Here is a 26,628-nt window from a genome sequence, read left to right as displayed (position 1 = left end):
TGGACTCAATGCAGGCAAATGGGTCTAACTCAGATAAACATATTCATCAGCATGGAGAAACTGGGCTGAAGGGACAGTTTTTGTTGACTCTAAGGTAAGGTCCAGAGTTGCTGTATGGATGAGATAATGATAAAGTTATCTGAAGATTAATGTTCAGATATTTCTTCAACAGCTCTTTTTTCCCTATGAAAAGCTTCACCTCATCTTACCAAAGATTGCCCTTGTCCCATCCATTCTGATCTTAAATTCTCTGCAATTTAAAACCGAATTATTTTCTCTCTTTCCCAGACCGATGAATGGGCTTTCAGCTTAAGCAATAACTCTGCTTTGCTCTTCACAGATGCTGTCTGATCTGCTAAGAATTTCCAACAGTTTCTGTTTTAATTGTAGATTGCAGCATCTGCAGAGTTTTGATTTTCATTGAAACTGAATACACTGTGATTAGCCCCTCAACACAATGGCCTGAGAAATCACCCCAAATGGACTGATTTGTTCAATCTATACTCAGTGGCTACTTTATTAGGTATACCTGTACATAAATGCAAATATCTAATCAGCCAAACATTTAGCAGTAACTCAATGCATAAAAGCATGCAGGTCAAGAGGTTCAGTTGTATTTCAGACCAAACATACAGATGGGGGAAGCAATGTAATCTAAGTGACATTGACCATGGAATGACTGTTAATGTCAGACAGGGTGGTTTGAATATCTCAGAAACTGATCTCCTGGGATTTTCCATGTACAACAGTCTGAATTTACAGAGAATGGTGCAGAAAACAAAAAAAAATCCAGTGAATGGCACTTCTGTGAGCAAAAACACCTTGTTAATAAGAGAGATCAGAGGAGAATGGCCAGACATTCAAGCTGTCAAGAAGGCGACAGTAACTCAGATAACCATGTGTTATAACAGTGCTATGTAGAAAAGAGCATCTCTGAATACATAGCATAATGAACCTTGAAGTGGATAGGCCACAGCAGCAGACCATACCCGGTTCCAAGGTGTAATTCCAAGTGGCCACTGAGTGTATATCATAACTAACATCACTCATAATTACTGCAGAACCTCTCTTACACAACACGACCTAACCATTCTTTGAAGGCCTAATCAGACTTCTTGTCCTTAATATTTATCTCTACCCAAACTGACTCAACATTTTAAGCCAATGTAATTTTTCATCCATTATTAACAGAAGTACTTCAATTCCTTTTCATATCAATTTATTTACTTTCTGCCCGTTACAACCCTGGCGTGTAGGGCAGCAATGAAGGTCCTTTGTCTCTGTCTGTCTGTACCGTTGCACAGATATAGAAGGATTCCTCATTGTGGTTTCCTTAACAATTTTTTTTGACTAATCAGGGTTATTAGCCCCGAGTTGAAACCCTGAACCTGGAGGACCAGTGGATCACTCCTTAGTCTGGCTTCTGATCTTTGACCTGTTTGGCATGGGTGACCCTACCAACAGCCAAGCCACAAGGCCCTGACTGTAGCCAGTATAGCTCTCTGGGTCATTGAGGCACGCAAGCCTCCAAACCCTACAAGGCTGTGGTCCTCTTGGAGGTTTTATATCAACCCATCTCTCTCAATGTAATGCTTTACAGTACCAGTGACCTGGATTCAATTCCTGCCGCTGCCTTTAACCAGTTGTATGTTCTTCCCCATGACCATGTGGATTTCTGCAGGGTACTCTGGTTTCTTCCCACGTTCTAAAGACATATGGGTTAGTAGGTTAATTGGTCACTCAGATGCATCCGGATAATCGGGGCTTGTTGGGCCGGAAGGATCTGTTTACCAGGCTGAATCTCTAAATAAAAAATAAATAAAATTATCACATATTCTGAATATTCAGTACTTCACCTGGGTCAACTTGCAACCAACTCTTCTGTAATGACTTTCAGATCGTACTCATTTATGCTAATCAATTTATCTGTCTTGTTATGAACCCCGTGCACTTTATTTTTCCTTACAATGATTTGGTTTGCTGGTGTACCCTTACACTTGGATCATCTGCTTTCTCCCAATGCACCCTTTATACCTTCACGGCACTCAAACCCCAATCTGGCTGATTTTCATCCAATCCCACGATGAAAACACTGATGTCACAATACTGGATCTCCACGTTCTTGTCTCAACTCCTGAGGACCACTGACTGAGCCTTTTAGGTGTCTCCCACGTGTGATCTACTTGTTTTCTTCTGTTTCGGTGCATATGGTATTATTTATTACGCATGAATATACCAGGAGGAACCACACATAACAATTTACTGGCCCTCCACACTAAATGTTCTTTGAGATGCAGAATCATTTTCACATTTGTACTTCTTACAAATCTTGTACATATTTTCTACCATATAGCAAACCTCTCAGATGAGTAAGGATTAGCTTTATTTGTCACATATACATTGAAACATAGTAAAATGCATTGTTTTGTGTCAAAGACTAACACTGTCAGAGGATTGTGCTGGGGGCAGCCTGCAAATGTTGCCACACTTCCAGCACCAACGTAGCATGTGCACAACTCACAAATCCTATTCAGCATGTCTTTGTAATGTAGGCCAAAATTGGAGTACCCAGAGGAAACCCATGCAGTCATGGGGAGAACATACAAACTCCTTACTGACGGCAGTGGGAATTGAATATTGATCTGTGATTGCTAGCACTGTAAACTGACAGCACTAACCACTACACAACCGAGGATGTGTTGGGGGTAGCTTGCAAATGTCACTTTGCTTCAGGCGCCAACACAGCATGACCATGCCTTACTAATCCTAACCTACATGCCTTTGGAAGTGGAGCACCCAGAGGAAACCTACACGGTCAAGCGGAGAATGTACAGAAGCCTTATAAGTCAGCAGTGGGAATTGAACCATCATTGCTTCACAGCTGGTGCTAGCTACTATGCTATTTTGCTGCCCTCATACAATGTATGATTGAGTTTGATTTAACTGTTAACATCAATGCTAATTTAAAACTAAATAAGTAACGCATTACATCAGAAGGAAAGAATAATAATAGGCCATCTAAAATGTTATGCTTTTAAATGCATCTTTATTTTCACCTGGTGTCCATGGAGGGTATAAAATAATCGTCCTTCCAACAAATCCATTATCTTGAGAGTACAGTCACTAGATGCAGTAATAAGGTAGTTGCCGGAAGGATGGAAAGATAAGCAGTTCACTGAAGCACTGTGGACTGTTTAGAAGACAGGAGGTCAGTATAATTTAACATGATGCAAAATAAATCATTTTGTGATCTTTCTGAATATCAGTTAACAGCAAAAAACTATTTTCCAATACACCTGGTCCTCAATAACCTGATATCTTAAGCATACTGGTGCAACCAGGTTCCTCGTTTGATGCTAAGTATCCAATAACACACTTCTTGCCACATTGTTAAATACATTTGTAAATTATAGCAATTTGATAAAATCTTTAAACATACAATTCATGATTTATTAATTATTCTTTATCACAAAATAAAAAAGAATGGCCACTTAGTTTTTGCTTGGCTTACTACTTAATGATGAAATTGGTTTTTTAAATTTGTATTTCCTTTGGTGGGGTGCAGTTGCGTCTCTACCAAAGGAGGTGTAAGGCACTCATTCCTTCTGCTAGCCTGCAGATCACCTTTGAGCAAGGTGTAGCACCTGCTTAGTCCCCCTCGATCAGGGTCACATGAAGCCACGGGAGCAGGTGGTGGATGGTTGTATCAGCAGCCGGTCCTGGTTATGCAATCACTGACACCAGGCAGACAATCTCTGAAGAGTATTGATAATGGTTGGGGTCACCTGTCTTGTAAAGACACTGCCCAGAAGATGGCAAAACACTTCTGTAGAAAAACTTTGCAAAGAAAAATCATGGTCAAGACCATGATCGCTTACATTATACGGCATGGCACATGATAATGATGATGATGATTTCCTTTGGAATTTCTGACATTATTTATTATTTCTCAGTATAGAACACAGAACATCACAGCATAGTACAGTACAGGCCCTTTGATCTACAATACTGTGCTAACTTTTTAAATCTACTCCAAGTTCAATCTAACCCTTCTCCCCTACACAGCCCTCCATTTTCCCATCATCCATGTGCCTATCTAAGAGTTTCTTAAAGGCCCCTAATTTATCTGCCTCTACTAACACTACTAGCAACCCACCATATTGCGTAAAAAAAAATTACCTTTGACATCCCCATATAATAGAGCAGGTTTGGTATTTTAATGCCCAACAGCCAAGTATTATTGACAGAATGATCCATTTCCAATATAGTACCTTCACCTACACTAGAAAGTACTACTACTACATCGACTCAGGCCGAGGAGGCCGGTGTCGGGCACGATGACGGACTCTCCACTTCTCCCTCTCCCTCAACTGCAACATGTTGCAAATTAGCCCAATGTGATCTGACATGCTTGGCAGCTATTTTCCTGAAACAATGATCATAATCTGTTTTCTATTCTCTCACTCATTTCTTCCATCTGTCTATTCCATTTCTAACCTCACCATTCAGTTACACAAGGTTTTCTGCAGATGCTGGAAATCCAGAGTAATACAAACAAAAAGCTGGAGGAACTCAGCAGATCAGGCAGCATCTATGGAAAGGAATGGAGAGTTGATATTTTGGGCAAAAAACGATGATTCTTTATTCCCTTCCATAGATGCTGCCTGACCTGCTGAGTTCCTCACCGTTGAGTTTCTTTCTCATTACTTTTGCCAGGTTCCTTCCTAGCTCCCTCTCAGATTACCCAGTCCACATAAACACTCACACAAACAGTAAAAAGTAGTAGTTATTTGGCCAGTGAGTAGCAGCACAATTTTAAGTTCTTAAGAGTCCTTGTCAAACATTTCTTTCCATAAACAGCAGTATCATGGACATCAAGCTGCTCTAAACTGGTCAGTTGTTGGGCCTTAAGCATGTGATGAAATCCCAGTGGCTATTATTGGCTTCTGGCGTGTATGTGCAGACAATCAGAAGTAGAACAACTGGAAACATGAAGTAGGATTGCGTGAGCAGCCCTGAGAACATGCCACCAACCTTGACACACTGTGTACCAGGGAATGTCTGTTAAATTGTAAAATAATGAACAGACATTTTGACAATTGCAAACTAGATGGCTAACATGATTTCATAAGTTGGAATTAAAAGAAACAAATTCATATAAGTAATGGACTTATAGACATACCAGTGGCTAAAAAAACAAATCAATATCTAGGAGGCATGCAGAGAAATGTATAAAATAGTGCTTCACAAGATGATCAGAAACAGCAGCTCTGCAGAATAAGCATCACAGAAGCCGACCCCAGGTCAAGTACTTGGAGAAGAAATTGTCAAGTTCATCTAGAGCAGTGGTTCCCAACTTGGGGTCAACAGACCTCTTGCTTAATGGTATTGGCCCATGGCATAAAAAAAGGTAGGGAAGCCCTGATTTAGAGCAATACAGGTATTTGAACTGCATGGTACCTGACTGCCAAGACCCTGCAACTGTGTGGTCCGCTAAGAGAATCATCAGGGTTTCTCCCCCTCCATCCAGGACATATACCAGAGGCACTGCATTCGCAGAGCCCTTACAACTGTCAAGGACCCCTCCCATCTGTTCTGCAATCTCTTTGACCTCCTACTGTCAGGCAAAAAGTACCCCATTATAAGAACAAGGGCTGTTGGACTGCGTAACTGCTTCTTCCCCAGGCTGTGAAACTTTTGAATACCCTCTGACCGTCCAGTATACATTATTTATTCAAGTTCAAGTTTACTTGTCACTCAACCATACATGAATACAGCCAAACGAAATAGCATTACTCCCGGGCCAAGATGCAAAACATAGTACCAACAGTCTCACACACAGTACAAAGCACGTATAAGGTATCAATAAAATACAATCACACACGAAAAAATTATATAGTCCAAGACCTGAGTCTCAATGTTGCAACAGTCTGCAGCTGAACACAATACAGCTCATCTTCTGCCAAGCAAACAGAGGGGGCAGCACCAACTCCAGCTTGGGCGCTGGGCCACACTGCCTCCGGTGGAGCACACTGACTGTGATGCCTCTCTCCTGGGTGGCTGTAAACAAGCAACACCATGGCTTGAGGCTGACTCCTCCCTATGATAGAAGCCACGCAGCTCCCCCAACATCCACCAATAATTCAGTGAATATAACTTGCTGTATTCCACATTAACAATGTCCAACAGGGTCTTGTGATCACAAGAAAAGCGACTAAGACGATCACTCACTGTCAAACTGCAGAATTCTTTCATTCACTGACTCCTCTGATGCAGACAGCAGCACGATCTGCACAAACTCCAGTTCCTTCATTTTCTCAATCAACAAACAACATGCTGATGGGATAGACCTGCAGTACTTTTAGTTCTTACTGTGCAGTGGGGTCTTATGACCTTAAAACTGTGTAAAAAATGACACTGGCATCATGATTGAGCCGGCAGAAGCCGCTGCAATTGATTGCATCGCTATCTTACTGGTCAGTTAAAACAGCACCAGTAGCAGTATACTGTTGTATACAGTATTTAACTATTTGTCACTTATGTCAACTACAGAATACTTTTTAAAATCTGTTAATAGTGTTAATATTATTTTTTACACTGTATGTGATATATGTACTGTGTTTTGCACCTTGGTCCCTGAGGAACATTGTTTTATTTAGCATGTGTGAGGTTGAATGACAATAAACTTGAACCTGAATAAAAGTAGTGAGTTCTGGAAGTTGTGAAACTAAACTTAGGAACTGTGTAACTAAGAGTTATGCAACTAATGAATTAGTGTTTTATTTGAAACTATGGAACAAATCTTTGAGATGGTTTTACCAAGCATGATTAATAAAGAATAGGTATTAGGCAATATCAACTTAGATTACATTAGAAACAATAACATCTGGATCAATCACACAATAAAACCTGTTAAACTGATATATAAACATGTGGATTAATCATGTCATTAACATGCCTTTAACTTTGTGAACCTGGAATAAAATGGATTAGTTTAAATATGCTACAAATTTATGACATTCAAGTTCTTCCATAAAGATTATACTGACATTCTGAAAAATAAAACAACTAACTTAGAGTACCAATTAATTACCTTGATAATGTTGCAGCAGCTTGTTTATACGGATATCCCAAAGTTGCACAGTATTATCGGTTCCTGCTGAAGCTACACAGGTCCCACTGGGGTTAAAATCTACAAAGTTGGCAAACCTAGGTCAAAATAAATATCACACATTTGGATATCAGCAAAAATGTAGAATGCAATAAATTTCTTACTAGTTTTACCCAGTAAGAACAGTGGTTTAATGAACAAGTTGAGGTAAATAGCTAAGCATTACAATTTGACTCTAAACCTTAAGGCATTTGCAAGTTATGCCACAAGGTTTCCATTGCTTCTCTAAACAAATTTCTTACTGAGGATTTGAATATTTATTTAGAAATAAGAGCACAGTAATAGAGCCTTGAGGTGCAATGAGCCTGCAGCACCCATGTGACGAATTAACCTACTATCACGTACGCCTTTGGAATGTAGGAGGAAACTAGAGCATCCCGAGAAACCAATGTGGTCATGGAGAGAACATACAAACCTCCTCGGTGGGAATAATTATATCCTTTGGTACAAAAGAATATCAACTTACCCCCCATGATTAGTGAAAGTATTGATACACTCCCTGCTCGCTGTGTCCCAGATCTTAACAGTTCTGTCATCACTACAGGAAACTATAAGCCTTCCATCTGGTGAGAACCTGTTCAAAATAATGCAGTTGAAATACAATAAGAATACAGTCAGATAAAAAAAAGATAACTTTTATACTTCAAACCAGTAAAACGACCTTTTAGATATGGTTGGACATTTGATAACATCTGCTTACAAGAATATTAATACCTGACATCCCCTAATAGTATATAATAGTGAACTGATTTTTGTTTACAGGCATTGGGTTAGGTTTAAAAAATGCACACTGGAGAGCAATGCTACACTTTAAATAAAGATAAGAAAATAAGAGTAAGAGCAAGTGGCTCGGCACCTCAAGCTTGCCTCATTATTCAACCAGATCATGGACAAACTGTCACAGGCCTCGTTTCCTCTTGTGATAGTTCCTCAAGCCCTCAATTCCAGATCTTTCAAAATTTCCCTCTTTAATGTTCGAACCTTTACAATCTTCAAGGGTAGAGAATTCCAAAGATTCATCATATGAGGTTCATATGTATCTCAGTTTTAAATGACAGCCCCTTAACTTTCACCTATGCTCCCTCATTCAAGATTTTCTACAAGTGGAAATATCTCAACACGTAATCTGCTGTGACCCTAACGACCTTATATGTTTCATTAAAATCATTCTTTATTCTTCTAAACTCCAAAGAATTCAAGATCTAATTTCTTTAGCTGATTGATAGGACATGAAAGGAATTAGCGTGGTGAATCTTCTTTGGAATGCTACTAATGCCAGTATATTTTTACTTAAATAAGGAAACCAAATCAGTGCACAATACTCCAGGTATCACTTCACTAGTACCCTGTACAACTGTAACAATATTTACCCACTTCCAGATTCCAATCTGCTTGCAATAAAGGTCAATATACCATTTGCCTTCCTAATCACCTGCCTACCAATGCATGATTTGTACACAAGTAGGCAGAGATCCATCTGCACTTCACTCAATTGCAATTTTTCTGATGTCAGTTTCAAAAGGCTTTGCTAACTGCTTAGGTAATAGTCTGCTTTTAGATTTCTCTGACAAGGGAGCATGACTTCACTCTCCTATATTAAACTCCATTTGACAAGCTTTTACCCACTCACTTAACCTATCCATATCTCGCTACTGATGCTTAAATATCCTTATTGCAACATAGTCTCCTAAGTACTTCCATGTCATCAGCAAACTTGAACATCCTGCACTCAGTCTCCAGGCACTTATAAACCCCTAGGCCTCTCTATTGTACAAGTCAAACCAGGGCAGGACATAGAGTGAATGACTTGATCCTGGGGAAACTTCTCAAAATGCATCACTTCACACCTGTCAAATTCCATTGATCATTCCTTTACCCACTTTCCCAGTTTGAGTCATAAAACACTACAGCACAGAAACAGACCCTTCAGCCTATCTAATCCATGCCAAACTATTATTCAACTATTATTATGACCAGCACTTGGATCATAGCCCTCAATTCCCTCCCATCCATACACTTTCCAAATTTCTCTTAAACATTGAAATCAAACCCACATTCACCATTTCCAATGGTAGCTTGTTCCACACTCTCACCAGCTTCTGAAGTGAAGAAGTTCCCCATAAACATTTCACCTTTCATCCTTAACCCAGGACTGTGATCTGGATCCTGTTGTAACTTTAGATAACGTCCTTCACCATCCACTACACTAACATTTTTGCTGTCACCCGTAAAGTTACTAATTCGATATTCTGACTTTGTTTTATAAGTGATAACTAACATTCAATGCACGATAACATACGTCCCCCAATACCATGAACTTTTATCTTGTGCACTAACCTTTCATGTGGCACCTTGTCAGATGCCTTATGGAAATTCAAATATCCTATACCTACAGGATCCCCTCTCAGGCGGGTGGGGCTCATCAGCCTTGGACGGCAGCCCGCCTAGGAGAAGGAAAACTCTGATTTTAAACCTCCGCTGCTTTGCGGCCATACTCACCCATGGGAAAGGCTTCGTGAGTAAACCCCGAGGAAGAAATCTGGAGCCGGGGTCCCTAAGGCAGTTTGATGTCGTTTACAACTTTATTCTGGCAACCTCTCTGACGACACTGGTGCCAAGCTACATCGGCACTTGCCCTTCCCTTGGACTACATCAGTGACACGGGGGGGACGGGGGGGGACTGCTGCACGGGCAACAGCCAGTTCTTCGCTCCCGCTCCTGGATCCCTCTGTCAATTCTGCTTGTTGCATCATTGAAGGGCTATGTTCAGTTAACATAACAAATGCACTATTTTCATACATGTTGAGTTTTTGTTTAGAAAGCAGGTTAACTAAAATACCTTGAAAGTACAAAATACGATTTTGCAAACATTATGAACAGTATACTGCAACTTTAGCTGATATCAGTGAATATTTACACATGTAAAATTCTAAATCTATAATTTAAACAGTTCACAAATATCTACATCAGTGTTGAGATTGAGAGGGTTGAGGACTTCACATTCCAGGAGTCAAAGTCACCAACAGCCTGTATTGATCTAACCAACAAATACAACACGGCCAAGAAAGCTCGCCAATAACTCTACTTCTTTAGGAAGCTAAGGAAATTTGGCATGTCCTTGTCGACCCTTACCAATTTTTATCAATGTACCATAGAAAATATCTTATCTGGATGCATAACGCCTTAGTCTGACTGTAAGAGTTTTGGACATAGCTCAGCACATCACAGATTCTGCTTATATTTCTCACTGCCTCAGTAAAGCATCCAGCAAAATCAAAGACCGCACCCATGTCAGACGTTCTCTCTTCTTCCCTTTTCCATTGGACACAAGACACAAAAGCCTGAAAGCACACATCACCAGGCTCAAGGACAACTTCTACCCCACTATTGCAAGACAATTAAGTGGTTCCCTAGTACAAGAAATTGGACTCTTGACCTTACAATCTCTCTCACTATGATCTCACACCTACACTTTTCTGTAGCAGTTAGCTGATTTTGCAGTGCTATTTTTTTAAACCTTGTTCTATCTCACTGCACCGTGTAATGAACTAATCTGTATGAACAGTATGCAAGAAAAGCTTTTCACTGTATGTTGGTACATGTGACAATAATAAACCAATTCCAAAACAAAAAGCCAAAACACACATTGAAATAAAACAGTCAACATAATCAAGCTCAAACTACAGAGAGCAATCTTCCAAATTATGTACTGATTTGATTATATAATCACTAGAGGAAAGAAAACAAATATCAAACTAAAATTTTAACTGTTTCCATAAGGCTTACTAAGTCAGCCACTCTAACATAAACTTACCTAGCACAGCGCACCCAGTTATTGTGCTCTTTAAAGGACAACAAAAACCGTTGCTGATGAGCGCTCCACACCTTTACTGATTTGTCGTCAGCTGCTGTAACCAGGAAATTACCATCGCTGGAGAAATTCACACTGCGAACTGTGGCACCGTGGGCTGTGAATGCTGTTGACACCCCTTTGCTAAACAGAAGATACCAAAACAGAAGATAGCGTTTTCTAAAGGAAGCATACCAAATAATGTAGGAAAGCAATAACCATTTTTGATTTTGAGAACTGTCTTGGGCTATTGTTAAAAATAAAAATAAACCTCTTGCTTATCATACTTGAAATTACTTACTTTCCATTTTTTAAATTTTCATATTCAAAATAATTATGCACAGTGTGGATAAATGTTTTGTGTGGTGTAGTGTAAAATTATATACCTTTCATAAGTAAAATGAATGTTCATGATATAAACATCGGTGTATTGTCTGCTAGAATATCTGTAATACACATACAAAATGCTGGAGGAACTCATCAAGCCAGAAAGAATCTAAGGAAAGGAATAAACAGTCGACATTTCAAGCCAAAATCCTTTCTCAAGACTAGAAAAGAAGGGGGAAGAAGCCAGAATTCATTCAGCATTTGTGTGATGCTCTGGATTTCCAACATCTATAAAATCTCGTGTTTAGAATACTTTATGAAAATTTATCATTCTTCTAACTCTTATGTGAAGTACCAAGAATATTGAGAGTCTTGTACTAACTTATACTGATGTTAAAACTTAACCAACTGTTGGAAGGGTAAGGATGTGTTGCCACCCCATCCACTTCAAATGCAAACTCTTTTTAAAGAGTATCCATAGATTACAATAATTAGTTATGAACATTACAAATTTGTTGGACAACCTATTCTATCATTTTTGACATGACAGCAGTGTACACAGAAAAAAACACGCATAATTGAAAAAAGATAATCAAATCCATTGATGTGATTCATTTTAATTCACTTTATAATTATAGCTCCCAAGGCAATTTCATTAAGGAAAATCACCTTTATAGAATTTAGAACTGTACGTTGTGCCAACTCTAAAACCCACTTCAAGATAAAAGTTCAAAAGTTCAAAGAAGATTTATTATCAAACTACATATACTGTATATCATATACAATTCTGAGATTCATTTTCTTCTGGGCATACTCTATAAATCTATAGAATAATAACTGTAACAGAATCAATGAAAGACTACCCAACAAGTCATTCAACCAGAGTGCAGGAGGCAACAAACTGTGTAAATAGAAAAAGAAGAAATAATAATATTAATGGTAATAAATAAGCAATAAATTTTGAGAACATGAAGTGAAGAGTCCTTGAAAGTGAATTCATAGTTTATGGGAATATTTCAATGATGGGGCAAGTTAAGTGAAATTATCCCCTTTGGTTCAAGAGGTTGAAGACTGAGGGGTAATAACTGCTCCTGAACTTGATGGCAAGTCCTGAGGCTCCTGTACCTTCTTCCTAATGGCAGCAGTGAGAAGAGAGCATGTCCTGGGTGGAAGGAGTCCCTGCTGGTGGATGGTGCCTGCCTGCAACAGTATTTCATGTAGATGTGCTCAATGGTTGGGAGGGTTTTACCTGTGATGGACTGGGCTGTATCCACCACTATTTGTCGGATTTTTTTGTTCAAGATCATTGGTGCTTCCAAACCAGGGTGTAATGCAACCAGTCAAAATACTCTCCGCCACACATCTAAAACTTTGACAGATTTTTACAGATGTCATGCCAAATCTCCACAAACCCCCAAGGAAGTAGAGGCACTGCCATGCTTTCTTCATAATTGCACTTACATTCTAGGCCTAGGACAGGTCCTCTGGAAATCCTAGAAAGTTAAAGTAGCTGACCCTCTCCATCTCTGATTCTCCGATGAGCTCCGGCTCATGGAGCTCTAGTCTCCTTCTCCTGAAGTAAATAATCAGCTCCTTGGTCTTGCTAACATTGAGTGAGAGGTTGTTGTTGTGGTACCGATCAGCCAAATTTTCAATTTCCCTCCTATATACTGATTCGTCACCACCTTTGATTCGGCCTACGACAGTGGTGTCATCAGCAAACTTGGATATGGTATTGGAGCTGTGGTATTGTCAGCCACACAGTCATAAGTGAGAAGTGGGTACAGCAGCGCATTAAGCACATAGCCTTGAAGTGCACCTGTGCTTATGGAGATCTTCGAGGCGATGTTCTTGCTAACTGAATTGAGTTCTGCAAGTGAGGAAACCCAGGATCCAACTGCACAAGCCGGTATTGAAGCCAAGGTCCAGGAGCTTATTGATTAGTTTGAGAAGATGATGGTATTGAATTAGATTAGATTAGATTCAACTTTATTGTCATTGTTCCGAGTGCAGATAAACAGCCAATGAAATGCAGTTAGCATCTGACCAGAAATGCAAAGCATAGTGTTATTTACAAAATAACTGCGAATAAGAAGTAAGTGCTACAGCACACAAATATAAAAGTACTGAGACAGTACAATATGGGTGCAGTACTGCTTAGCGCTGTGATGTGAGGTTCAGCAAGGTCACAGCCGCAGGGAAGAAGCTCTTCCTGTGCTTGCTGGTGCGGGAGCGGAGGCTCCTGTAGCGTCTACCGGATGGGAGGAGAGTAAAAAGTCCATGGTTAGGGTGAGATGCATCCTTGATAATGCTTTTCGCCCTGCCCAGGCAGCATTTATGGTAGATGTTCTCAATGGTGGGCAATTGGGCGCTGATAATCCGCTGGGCAGTTTTCACCACACGCCGGAGTGCTTTGCGGCCGGATACCGGACAATTGCCATACCACACTGAGATGCAGTTACCCCATCTATACCCTTCATAATTTTCTATACCTTGATCAAACCTCCTCTCAATCTTCTACGTTCTGAGGAATGAAGTCCTAAAACCTATTTAAACTTTCCTTATAACTCAGGTCCTCCAGATCCAGGACATCCTTGTAAATTTTCCCTGAACCTTCAACCTTATTTACATCTTTCCTGTAGGTAGGTGACCAAAACTGCACACAACACTCCAAATTAGACCTCGCTAATGTCTTATACAACTTCAACATAATATGCTCCTGCACTCAATACTTGATTTATGAAGGCCAATGTGCCAAAACATTTTTAACAAACCTATCTACCTGTGACGCCACTTTCAATGAATTCTGGACCAGTATTCCCAGAACTTTCTGTTTTACAATACTCCTCAGTGCCCTACTATTCACTGTGTAAGACCTACCATGGTTGTTCCTACCAAAGGACGATGTCTCAAACTTGTCTGTATTAAATTCGGTTTGCTATTTTTCAGTCGATTTTTCAAGCTGAACCAGATCCCACTGCAAGTCATGATAACCTTTCTTGCTGTCCACTATAGCCCCATCTTGGTGTCATCTGCAAATTTGCAGATCTAGTTTACCACATTATCATCCAAATCAATGATATGGATTCAGCACCAATCCTTGCGGCACTCCACTAGTCACAGACTCCAGGCAGACAGCCAACTATCTACTACCATTCTCAGGCTTCTCCCACAAAACCAATGTCTAATCCAATTTGCTATTTCATCTTGAATGCTAAGCAACTGGACCTTCTTGATGAACTTTCCACGCGGGACCTTGTCAAATGCCTATGAAATTAGACAGACATAACCTACCACACACAAAGCAAAATATTTTCCAAAATGTTTATAATAATGAAGTCATCTTGTCAGGTATTATACCATGTTCAAAGCTGCAAATATGCAATTAAGGGAGAATTTTAAAAAACAGTAACAGTAAATACAATTTATTATTTCACTACAGAATTGTCTTTGCCTATTGATTTAAGTACATTACAACTAAAATATTCTATTGACAAGAATAAATTACATGGAAAATTTAGCAATTATATTGCCTTGACTAATGGTTTGCCCACACATTCTTAACGATCTTTTGTTTAATTATTTTTGAATCTATTATCTCCAACTTTTTCATTTATTTTCTGCTATCCATTTGGCCTGTTATGAGTGAGTCCAAACTGCCTACATATCCATTTGCCCCAATATTATTTCTAATCTCATTTGCCTGTTCCAATAGCAACACAGCAGTTTAAAAAGCTGAAATAAAGTAACATGAGAACTAAGAGGTCCACAGCACAGCAGATGTGAATCAAAGGAAAATTAGGAGATGTGTAAGCAGTCTTTGGAACCAACATCACTGGTGGCATTTGACAAAATGTGGCATCAAGGAACCCTGTTAAAAATGAAAATAACTATTGAAGGACAGGGATAGGGGATAGGTTGGAAATCTCTCCATTGTCAAAAAACGATGGATTGGGTGTTTGAAGGCCAGCCCTAGCCTACTGCTGTTAAGAGCACTGTTCATAAGAACATTAAAATTAGCAGGTGTCTTGTCAAATCCATTTTCTTATCACCTGTAGAACAAGCGTCCCTTGCAAAATAATTAGCCCAGAACTATCTTCAACCCCTTTGGTTAGAATATCATGAACAAGTCCTTTGGTATCTTTAAGAACAAAGACCTACCAGTAGGACTGAAGGACTTCAAATCTTTCCACAACATTCAAGAGAAATTATATTCACACTTATTTATCACATTATGGGCATGCTGTGTTGGTGCCAAAATGTGTGGCGACTCTTGTGGGCTGCCCCAGCACGTCTTTGGGTATACTGGTTGTTAACACAAACAACTCACTTCACTGTATGTTTTGATGCACAGAAACATACATAAGCAACAACAACAAAGCAAGACATAACACCACCAGGAAAATAAGCCCCTTTCCCATTCACACACTCAGGACAGGTCTTCAAACCCAGCAAAGTCTGACTCCAGGTCTCCATTCATTCAGTTCTTCAAGGCAGTGGTCCCCAACCACCGGGCCGCGGACCAATACCGGGCCGCAAAGTATGTGCTACCGGGCCACGAGGAAACGATACAAGTCAGCTGCACCTTTCCTCATTCCCTGTCATGCACTGTTGAACTTGAACATAGGGTTGCCAACTGTCCCGTATTGCTGGGACATCCCGTATATTGGGTTAAATTGGTTTTTGTCCCATATGGGACTGCTCTTGTCCCATATTTCCCCCGCTAAGGTAGAGCGTTCCTATGAAACCTTTCGTGCCGAAATGGCGTAAAGCGCAGAAGCAATTACCATTAACTTGTATGGGAAAAATGTCTGAGCATTCCCAGACCCAAAAAATAACCTACCAAATCATTCCAAATAACATACAAAACCTAAAATAACACTAACATATAGTAAAAGCAGGAATGATATGATAAATACACAGCCTATATAAAGTAGAAATAATGTATGTACAGTGTAGTTGGGAAGATCAAGTCAAAACCGATTTGTGGAAAAAAAAATCGGCACAATCACGCATGTGCACACAGGTGCCCGCGCAAGGCTTCATGGTCATGGTAGTCTTTTTCGGGGTAAACACTGTCCCGTATTTGACTGCTACTTTTGTCCCTTATTTGGGAGTGAGAAAGTTGGCAACCTTAACTGTAAAAGACATGTTGAGGTGAGTTTAACCCTACTTGAACACTCCCCCAAGTCGGCCGGTCCACAAGAATATTGTCAATATTAAACCAGTCCGCGGTGCAAAAAAGGTTGGGGACCCTTGTTTTAAGGAGTTGCAATAAATACAGCCCTTGCCAATAATGCCCACATTCAATAAAAACAAATTAAAATGAGATAGGTAAGCAAAGTGAGCGTGGAAGTCTGAGAGACAAAGATCACTGAGATGCAACTTTTAAAATTATTTTATTTAAAATACATGGAAAAGGTTCTTCCAGCCCAACAAGCCAAGTCGCCCAGCAACCCACTTATTTAACCCAAGCTTAATCACAGGACAATTTACAGGACCAATTAACCTATTAAGTAGTACAACTTTGGACTGTGGGTGGAAACCTGGAGTTAACTCCTATGGTCACGGAAGAATGCACAAACTCCTTACAGATGGTGCAGGAATTGAACTCTGACACCCAGAGCTGTAATAACATCGCATTAACCACGATGTTTTTTAAAGCTTGAAAATTCTTACATCACCCTTTATTTCACTTCAGTAGTGATAACCACAACCTGGCATGAATAATGCCATGAGAAATCTGGCATTTTAATGCTATTTTGGTAACAAAATTATCTGCATCAAAAAAGGATTTGTACAACATTACTAAATTCAAGGCTCAGTAACTTTACTCACATATTTGGCGTCCAGAGTCTAACAGTCTTATCCCGTGAAGCAGATGCCACCAGGTGACCTGACGGAGAGAACTGGGCACACATCACAGCATCTTTGTGTCCTGTAAATCGGTACGCTCTTGTCTGAGGCTTCAAGTTCCATATCATAAGGTGCTGATCAAATGAGGTAGTTGCTTTGGAAATATTAAAACATTAATATTAGAAGTGTAAAATCTTCTGATGTTGATAATGTGAAATTAAAAATGTTGAAAGTGCTCTGGTGGTCAGAAGCATCCACAGAGAGAGAACAAGTTAAATAATTCAAGTGTTTTCATCAGATTGCTGTCTGTCCTGCTCAACTTGAAAGATTAACTGCTTTACTCTCTATGGATGCTGCATGATCCATTGAGTAAATGCAACATGTTCTGTTCTATTTCAATGCTAGAATTTAGTGGTCTTTGATAAAGCTCCTTATAATCCCTCAGTTTTGTTCAAGTGACTTAAGCATTTTGTTTTTGTAGAAAATAACTCATAGTCTCTTATATATCTGATTGCAAAAAAAAAATCCTTCAGAGTGATACATCATGCTCACTTCCTCCAAGTAATGAGTAAACACACAATTTGCACTAGGACAGATTCAAATTATTAGTATAGTTCACAAAGAGATGATGATAGAAAGATATATAGCAGACTAAACATCTACAAGTTGATAACATCTATTTTGATGTAATATACTGATGCAAATAATTGATATTACATGACAAAGAAATTCTGATGAATTCAGCCATGAGCCTATCATGTCTATGGCAGTTTAGAGTAATCCCATTCTCTCTCTTACCTCTCTGTAATTCTTATCAATTGCCATCAATTTTCTTCTGATTCTCCTACCACCCACCTACTCTAGGAGGAAGTTACTATGGATAATTAATTCACCAATCAGCAAGTCTTTGGGGTGTACAAGGAAACAGCCGCACATGGGGGAACCAATTGGTCAAAGGATGTTTGAGTGAACTTCACATTGACAGAACTAGAGATCAGGATTGAAGCTGGGCTCCTGGAACTATGAAGCAATAGCACATGCTGTATCACTTTTAGGGTTTCCAGTATTCCTTGCTGCTTCACTTTACAAACCTCACATGAAACACTCATGAATCTGACAGCCCCTACTGCCTTCTTGTTATAAATAGCCTCTGATTCCATCATTCATTTCATTATAGAGATCATGATTTTCTAACATGTATTTCCAATTATGTTGTTTAGTATTTGGTGAAAAAGCAAATTCTATTCAGTGCCAGAGGGAAAAAATTGTTTCAAGCAAAGTATATTTCCATAAATGCATTTGTTTTTGAGAAAAATGGCAAAAGAATAAATAAATTGCAAAATTTAAAATATAATGTCATGCAAAAAGTCTTAAGCACATATATACAGTATATAGGTAGGGTGCCTAAGACTTTTGCACAGTACAGTATTTTTCTAAACATGGAGTGGAGAGCGAGTTTATAAAACTGGCAGGAGCAAAGGATGTTTGGAATGAAGAGGGTGGAGGGTCATGGGACAGGTGGCAGAGAAGGGGTGCCGGGGGGGGGGGGTGGCACAGATGCAGACACACACTGTTACGAAAAAAGGTAGCGCGCGCCCAGAGCAGCCAAGCTCCTCCCCTGGAACTGCACTCTAGTCGGCACTGCTTAAACATGTGCCTGTGAGCATCTGTGCTTTATGTCGATTTATTTTGAGCATCCGTTTGCAAGATGAGTTCTAAGGTATCGGAAAAGCCTAAAAGAGCTCGTAAGGGTGTTACACTTAGCATAAAACTAGACATAATTAAGCATTTCGATCGTGGTTGAACGAAGTAAGGACAAAGTGAGTTTGGCTTGTGGAAGTTGACGAAGATGATGCTGAAGAGGTTTTGGCATCCCATGACCAAAAACTGATAGATGAAGAGCTGATGCAATTGCAAGAGGAAAGGATAACAATTGAAACTGACTGCAGTAGCAAACGGACCGAAAGTGAAGTCGTCCAAAAACTGAACGTGAAGCAACTGTGTGAGATTTTCGCTGCAACAATTGCAGAAAGTACGACTTTAATTTTTAAAGGGTATGTAGGTTTAAGGCATATTTGCAGGATGGTTTGAGTGCTTATAAAGAACTGTATGATAGAAAAATGCACCAGGCTAAGCAGTCAAGCATACCGTCGTTTTTCAAGCCTTCCACATCAGCCAAAGCAGACGATGAACCTCGACCTTCGACATTGAGGCAGGCAGAAATAGAAGATGACCTGCCTGCCCTGATGGAAACAGACGACGATGAGATGACACCCCAGTGTCCCACCACCCCAACCTCCAGGCCGTGGACCGATACATTGCTGCGAAGAATGCAGCGTTGCAGCAGTAGCCGGGACGCACCCAGCACATCTTTAAGAAAAAAGCCTAAATAAACAAGCTAATTAATTAGGTGCCACCCGGCAAGTAAATGTCGGCCCAGATCAGAGGCGATGTAATCGGCAATCGCTCGTGATATCCTGATCTGGGCCGACATTTACATGCCGGGCGGCACTTAATTAATTAGCTTGTTTATTTTGGCTTTTTTCTTAAAGATGTGCTGGGTGCATTCTGGCTATCGCTGCACGCTTCGCAGATCGGTATCGGTCTGCGGCCTGGAGGTTGGGGACCACTGCACCACCCCAACCTCTGACGACTCAGCCTAACACACCATCATCAGTGTGCTCGGCGCTGTCTTCCTGATTCCAGTAAGCGATACTACACTTTACATACATTATCTCTACCTTATATAGTTTGTGTATTTTTATGTGTTATTTGGTATGATTTGGCAGCTTCATAGCTCAAAGGTTACTGGACAGAGTGTTTCTGCCGAGAGCGCTCACGTAAGATTTTCGCTACGGTGGACAGTGTGGCAATGATTGTGAAAAGTATTTCTACTCTATATAGACTGTGTATTTATCATATCATTCCTGCTTTTACTATATGGTACTGTTATTTTAGGTTTAATGTGTACATCCGAAGGCAGAGCATTCCTATGAAACGGTTTGTAAGCCGGAAGGTCGTAAAGCGAAGACGCAATTACCATTTATTTATATGGGAAAAATTTGTCAGCGTTCGCAGACCCAAAAATAACTTACCAAATCATGCCAAATAACACATAAAACCTAAAATAACGGTAACATATCGTAAAAGCAGGAATGATATGATAAATACACAGCCTATATAAAGTAGAAATACTTTTCCACAATCATTGCCTGCACTGCTCTCTGTAGCGAAAATCTCACGCAAGCGCTCTCGGCAGAAAATCTCATGCAAGCGCCGTCGGCAAGAACACGGCGCAAGCGCTCTCCAGTAACCTTTAAGCTATGAAGCTGCCAAATCATACCAAATAACACCTAAAAATACACAGCCTATAAAAAGTAGAAATAATGTATGTATAGTGTAGTATCACTTACGGGAATCGGGAAGACATCGAGCACACTGATGATGGTGTGTTAGGCTGAGTCGTCGGACGCTGGGGTGGTGCAGTGGCCCCCACCCTCCGGGCAGCGACCTGATACTGATCCGCGAAGAATGCAGGGGTACAGCGGTAGCCGGAAGGCACCCAGCACATCTTTAAGAAAAAAGCCAAAATAAACAAGCTAATTAATTAGGTGCTGCCTGGCACGTAAATGTCGGCCCAGATCAGCGGCGACGCAATCGACAATTGCCTCTGATCTGGGCTGACAATTATGTGCCGGGCGGCACCTAATTAATTAGCTTGTTTATTTCGGCTTTTTTTTTAAAAGATGTGTTGGGTGCCTCCTGGCTACCGCTGCAATCTCCGCGAATCGGTATCTGTCCACGGTCCGGGGGTTGGGGTGATGGGACAATGGGGTGTCATCTCATCATCAATCAGTGCAGGCAGGTCATCTTCTTCTATGTTTGCCTGCCTCGATGTCAAAGGTTGAGGTTCGTCATCTGCTGTGGCTGATGTGGAAGGCTTGAAAAACGACAGTATGCTTGACTGCTAGCCTCGCACATTTTTCTACCATACAGTTCTTTGTAAGCACTCAAACCATCTCGAAAATATGCCCTAAACCGACATACCCTTTCAAAATTAAAGTCGTACTTTATCATTGCAGCAAAAATCTCACACAGTTGCTTCATGTTCAGTTCCTGGACAACTTCACTTTCGGTCCGTTCGCTACTGCATTCAGTTTCGATTGTTATCCTTTCCTTTTCCAATTGCATCAGCTCTTCGTCTATCAGTTCTTGGTCATGGGATGCCAAAACCTCTTCAACATCATCTTTGTCAACTTCCACAAGTCAAACTCACTTTGTCCTTACTTCGTTCACCACAAGCGAAACGCTTAGTTATGTCCAGTTTTATGCTAAGTGTAACACCCTTACGAGCTCTTTCAGGCTTTTCCGATACCTTAGAACTCATCTTGCAAACGGCTGCTCACAGGCACGTGTTTAAGCAATGCTGGCGAGAATGCCATTCCAAATCCGGGGAGGGGGGGAGTGGCTGCTCGGGGCGTGCACTGCCTTTTTCCGTAACAGTGAAACCACCTTCTGTTAGCAAAAACAGGTAACTAATGTAGGTCTTTCGTAACAGTGAGGTTTCGTAAAGCGAACATTCGAAAAGCGGGGGAAACCTGTATTTGGCATGATTTGGTAGGTTATTTTTTGGGTCTGCGAATGCTCACAAATTTTCCCCATATAAATAAATGGTAATTGCTTCTTCACTTTACGACATTCCGGCTTATGAACCATTTCATAGGAACGCTCTACTTTCGGATGGCGGGGGAAACCTGTAGCTATAACATTACTTCTTGGTCTTGAACTCAATCCCAAGGTTGATGAAGGCCAATGCACCATATGTCTTCTTAACCACACTGTCAACCTGCACAGCAGCTTTGAGTGTCCTATGGACTCGGACCCCAAGATCCCTCTGATCCTCCACACTGCCAAGAGTCTTACCATTAATACTATATTCTGCCATCATAGTTGACCTACCAAAGTGAATCACCTCACACTTACCTGGGTTGAACTCAATCTGCCACTTCTCAGCCCAGTTTTGCATCCTATCAATGTCCCACTGTAACCTCTGACAGCCCTCCGGTTGTGTGCACGTGGGTTTTAAACACCTGTAACTTCTGACAGCCCTCCACACTATCCACAACACCCCCAACCTTTGTGTCATCAGCAAATTTACTAGCCCAGCCCTCAACTTCCTCATCTAGGTCATTTATAAACATCTTGAAGAGAAGGGGTCCCAGAACAGATCCCTGAAGCACACCACTGGTCACTGACCTCCATGCAGAATATGACCCATCTACAACCACTCTTTGCCTTCTGTGGGCAAGCCAATTCTGATCCACAAAACAAGGTCCCCTTGGATCCCATGCCTCCTTACTTTCTCAATAAGCCTTGCATGGGGTACCTTATCAAGTACCTTGCTGAAGTCCATATATTTCAGGGAAAAATACAGGGAAATCCTGGAGGAAAACCTGATGCAGTTTGCAAGAGAATTGTGACTTGGGAAAAGATTTGTTTTCCAGCGAGACAATGACCCCAAGCATAAAACCAAAGCTACATAGGTTAAAAATAATAAAATTAACGTCCTGGAGTGGCCAAGTCTGAGTCCAGACCACAATCCATTTGAGAATTTGTGGCCAGACCTGAAAAGGGCTGTTCACTCATGATCCCCATGCAATCTGACAGAGCTTGAACAGTTTTGTAAAGAATAGGGAAAAATTGCAGTGTCCAGATGTGCAAAGCTGATAGAGACCTACCAACACAGACTCAAAGCTGTAATTACTGCCAAAGGTGCAACTACTTGAAGGGGTGAATACATATGCAATTACTTGGTTTTATATTTGTAATTAATTTAGATCACTCTGTAGAGATCTGTTTTCACTTTGACACGAAAAAGTCTTTTTCTGTTGATCAATGTCAAAAAAAAAGCCAAATTAAGTCCACTGTGATTCAATATTGTAAGACCATAAAACATGGAAACTTCCAAGGGGTGGTGAATACTTTTTATTGGCACTGTATGTGCCTAAGTCTTTTACATATATGCAGTATAGGACTGAAAGACTGCAAAAATTTTAGTAAAGCCAATGACTCTGCAGAAAAGATTATTTATTTTATTTTTGGTTTCTATATTTATTTAGTTTTTCTTAAATCCTATTACAGCTATTTTTCCCCGCACAGCACAGATTCACAATTAAAATACATGAAGGTAACTCATCAGAGATGCAAGGGGAGAAACCAGGAGAGGGCGGAATAATGTTATAAGATTAATTTCAGAATCAGAATTGATATTGGCATTTGCTGTGAGTTATTATGTCTATATGTATCTCTCTCTTATATACACACACACACATATATATATATAAATAAAAAACCTGGGTGATGGGGGTAGGTAATGATGGCTGCCGTCTTCTTGAGGCATCACTCCTTGAAGACGTCCTGGATACTGCAGAGGCACTGTAGTGCCCATGATGGAACTGACCAAATTTACAACTCTCTGCAGCTTACTTTGATCCTGTGCAGTCACTCTCCCAAATCTCCTCAAACTCCTAATGAAATATAACCACTGTTATGCCCTCTTTGCAGCTGTTGGGTCCAGGATAGATCCTCAGATATAATCGACACCCAAGTACTTGATATTGCTCACTCTTTCCACTTCTAATCCCTTCATGAAGACTGGTGTGTGTTCCCTTGTCTTACTCTTCTGAATTCCACAATCGGTTCTTTGGTCTTACTGATGTTGAGTGCAAGATTGTTGCTGCGACACTACTCAACTAGCTGATATATCTCAGTCCTGTATGCTCTCACACCACCATCTGAAAGTCTGCCAACAATAGTTGTATCGTCAGCAAATTTATAGATGGCATTTGAGCTGTGCTTAGCCACACAGTCATGGGTGTAGGGAGATAAAAGAAGCTGGCTAGCCGCATATCCCCGAAGTGCACTATGTTGGTCGTCAAGAAGGTGAAGATGTTATTTCTAATCCTTATGGACTGGGGGCTTCTGGTTAGGAAGTCAAGGATCCAGTTGCAGAAGGTGGTACAGAAACCTAGGTTCTGGAGCTTTTCAATCAAAACTAGGAATAATTGTGTTAAAAGCTGAGCTGTAGCCAATAAACTACATCCTGACATAGGTATTTGTATGGTCCACGTGACCCAAGGCCACATGAAGAGCCACTGAGATCATATCTGCCGTAGACTTATTGTGGTGATAGGCAAATTGCAGAGGGTCCAGGTCCTTGCTGAGACTGGAATTAACTCTAGCCATAACCAACCTCTCAAAGCATTCATCACCGTAGATGTGTGTGCAACTAGACGATTGTTGTTAAGGCAGCTTACCCTGCTCTTGGGCACTGGTATAATTGTTGCCCCTTTAGAGCAGTTGGGAACTTCCGACTGCAGCAATGAGAGATTGAAAATGTCTTCTAACACACCTGCCAGTTGGTTGGCACAGGTTTTCAGAGCCCTACCAGGTATTCCATCTGGGCCTGTCGCCTTGCAAAGGTTCATCCTCTTGAAAGACGATCTGACATTGGCCTCCGAGATGGAGATCACAGGGTCACCAGGTGCTGCAGAGATTCTCATAGCTATAGTTTTATTCTCCCTTTCAAAGTGTGCATAAAGGGCATTGAGCTCATTTGGGAGTGAAGCATCACTGCCATTCATGATGTTAGATTTCACTTTGTAGGAAATATTGGCTTGCAAATTCTGCCAGAGTTGACATGCATCCAATTCTGCCTCCAACCTTGTTTGGAATTGTTCCCTTGCTCTTGAGGTAGCCCTCCCGCAAGTTGTACCTGGTTCTCTTGTAAAGACCTGGGTCGCCATGTTTGAATACTAAGGTTCTAGCCCTCAGCAGACTATGAACCTCCTGGTTCATCCACAGCTTTTGATTTGGGTATGTACAGTATGTTGTCGTATGCACACTCTCATCCACACAGGTTTTAATGAAGTCAGTGACATCTGTGGCATACTCTTTCTGACTCAAAGATGTATCCCTGAATGTAGTCCAGTCCATCATTTTAAAGCAGTCCAGCAAGTGCTCCTGTGCCTCCCTTGTCCATATCTTCTTGGTCCTCACTACTGGTGCTGCAGTCTTCATTTTCTGCCTATACTTAGGTGATCAGACTTTCCAAACTGTGGGTGAGGGATAGCACGGTAAGTGCTCGATAAGTGTTCTAGTATGTTGGTTCCTCTGGTACAATACGTTATCCTGTGCATACAATACTGTTGCATTTTTTTTTGATTTCAAATTATTCATTTATTCTGGCTTTACAAGTCATTTGGAAAATTGACTTTTGCATGATATATGTCTCTGATTTAAGAGGTCAAATTAGGAACTGATTCTTAAACATGTGGATATGCAATATTTCTTGATTGTTCCTGAGTGATATTATTTACAATTCATTTATTTATTTCAAATTGACATTACATAGTGTACAGGTTGTGAACCTCTTATCTGAAATTCTAAAATCTGAAACTCTCTGAAATCTGAAATATTTTTGATGCTGACATGATGTCACAAATGGAAAATTCTTTTTTTAATTTTTTATTTTTATTTGGATAAGGAATTCACAAGTATCATGAACTTTTTTCACATGTATAACCTTTTCCATTTCTTTATATATGTATAAAACTATAATTATTTATACAATCCTAAGTAAACATTAAGATGATATAAAAAGAAATTAGACACTTAAATAGATAATTATGTACAGTTGAAATTCTACTCTATTAGGTTAAATAATGATATTAGTTGTTAAGAAAGATAGTAATAATAGTGGATTAATAATAATTTCCATATATCTCTTCTGGACCATTTCTTCTGGTCCAAAGTGTTATATGTAAGCCTATGTAACTACCATTGTAGGTGTTTATATCCTAACTTGTTCATGTTTGCTGTTGCATTTTCGATGATGCAAAAAAAAACAAGGCCCAAGTAAAAGAAAATGACAGGAAAAGTAAAAAAGTAAATGGCGTGAAAAAAAACAACACACTGGCATCTCTAATTTAATTTTATGGATGAGTGAAGTATTTCTGCAGTGTTTAGTTTAATAGATCAAAATATCAAAAATATTTTAAGGTAATTCAAGTTCTATCAGTTAATTCTTAAGAAGAGTTAGCTTTTGCATTTATTATACTAACTGCTGGAAATTTGACGATCCCCAAAAAGATATGGTGTTCACTTGACAAGTACTGATTATTTTCCTTGCCCCTGTTCTGTAAAACAGCCAGAGGTCTGATTAATCACTTGATAATATTGTGGAATGCATCTAGAGACCTGGTAGGGGCTGAGAAGAGCAAGAAGGGGGCATGAGAAGGCCTTAGCGAGTAGGGTAAAGGAAAACCCCAAGGCATTCTTCAATTATGTGAAGAAAAAAAGGATGACAGGAGTGAAGGTAGGACCAATTAGAGATAAAGGTGGGAAGATGTGTCTGGGGTCTGTG

At 40.2% G+C, this 26,628-nt stretch overlaps 1 protein-coding gene across 2 annotated transcripts in view; it reads right to left on the bottom strand.

The window, feature by feature from the left end:
• LOC134351759 (POC1 centriolar protein homolog B-like) overlaps nt 1-26,628 on the bottom strand; it is a 118,037-nt gene that overhangs the window by 61,732 nt on the left and 29,677 nt on the right. For both annotated transcript variants that reach the window (XM_063058384.1, XM_063058385.1), the window contains exons 3-7: nt 17,187-17,358; nt 10,986-11,165; nt 7,638-7,745; nt 7,094-7,209; nt 3,057-3,190 (exon numbers count right to left, since the gene is read on the bottom strand). In XM_063058384.1, the coding sequence (XP_062914454.1) occupies nt 3,057-3,190; nt 7,094-7,209; nt 7,638-7,745; nt 10,986-11,165; nt 17,187-17,358 (710 nt within the window). The remainder of the gene's footprint in view (nt 1-3,056; nt 3,191-7,093; nt 7,210-7,637; nt 7,746-10,985; nt 11,166-17,186; nt 17,359-26,628) is intronic.

The sequence above is a fragment of the Mobula hypostoma genome, chromosome 9 (genome assembly GCF_963921235.1).
Source record: "Mobula hypostoma chromosome 9, sMobHyp1.1, whole genome shotgun sequence".
In the NCBI taxonomy this organism is placed as follows: Eukaryota; Metazoa; Chordata; class Chondrichthyes; order Myliobatiformes; family Myliobatidae; genus Mobula; species Mobula hypostoma.
This window is presented reverse-complemented; position numbering and strand designations above follow the sequence as displayed.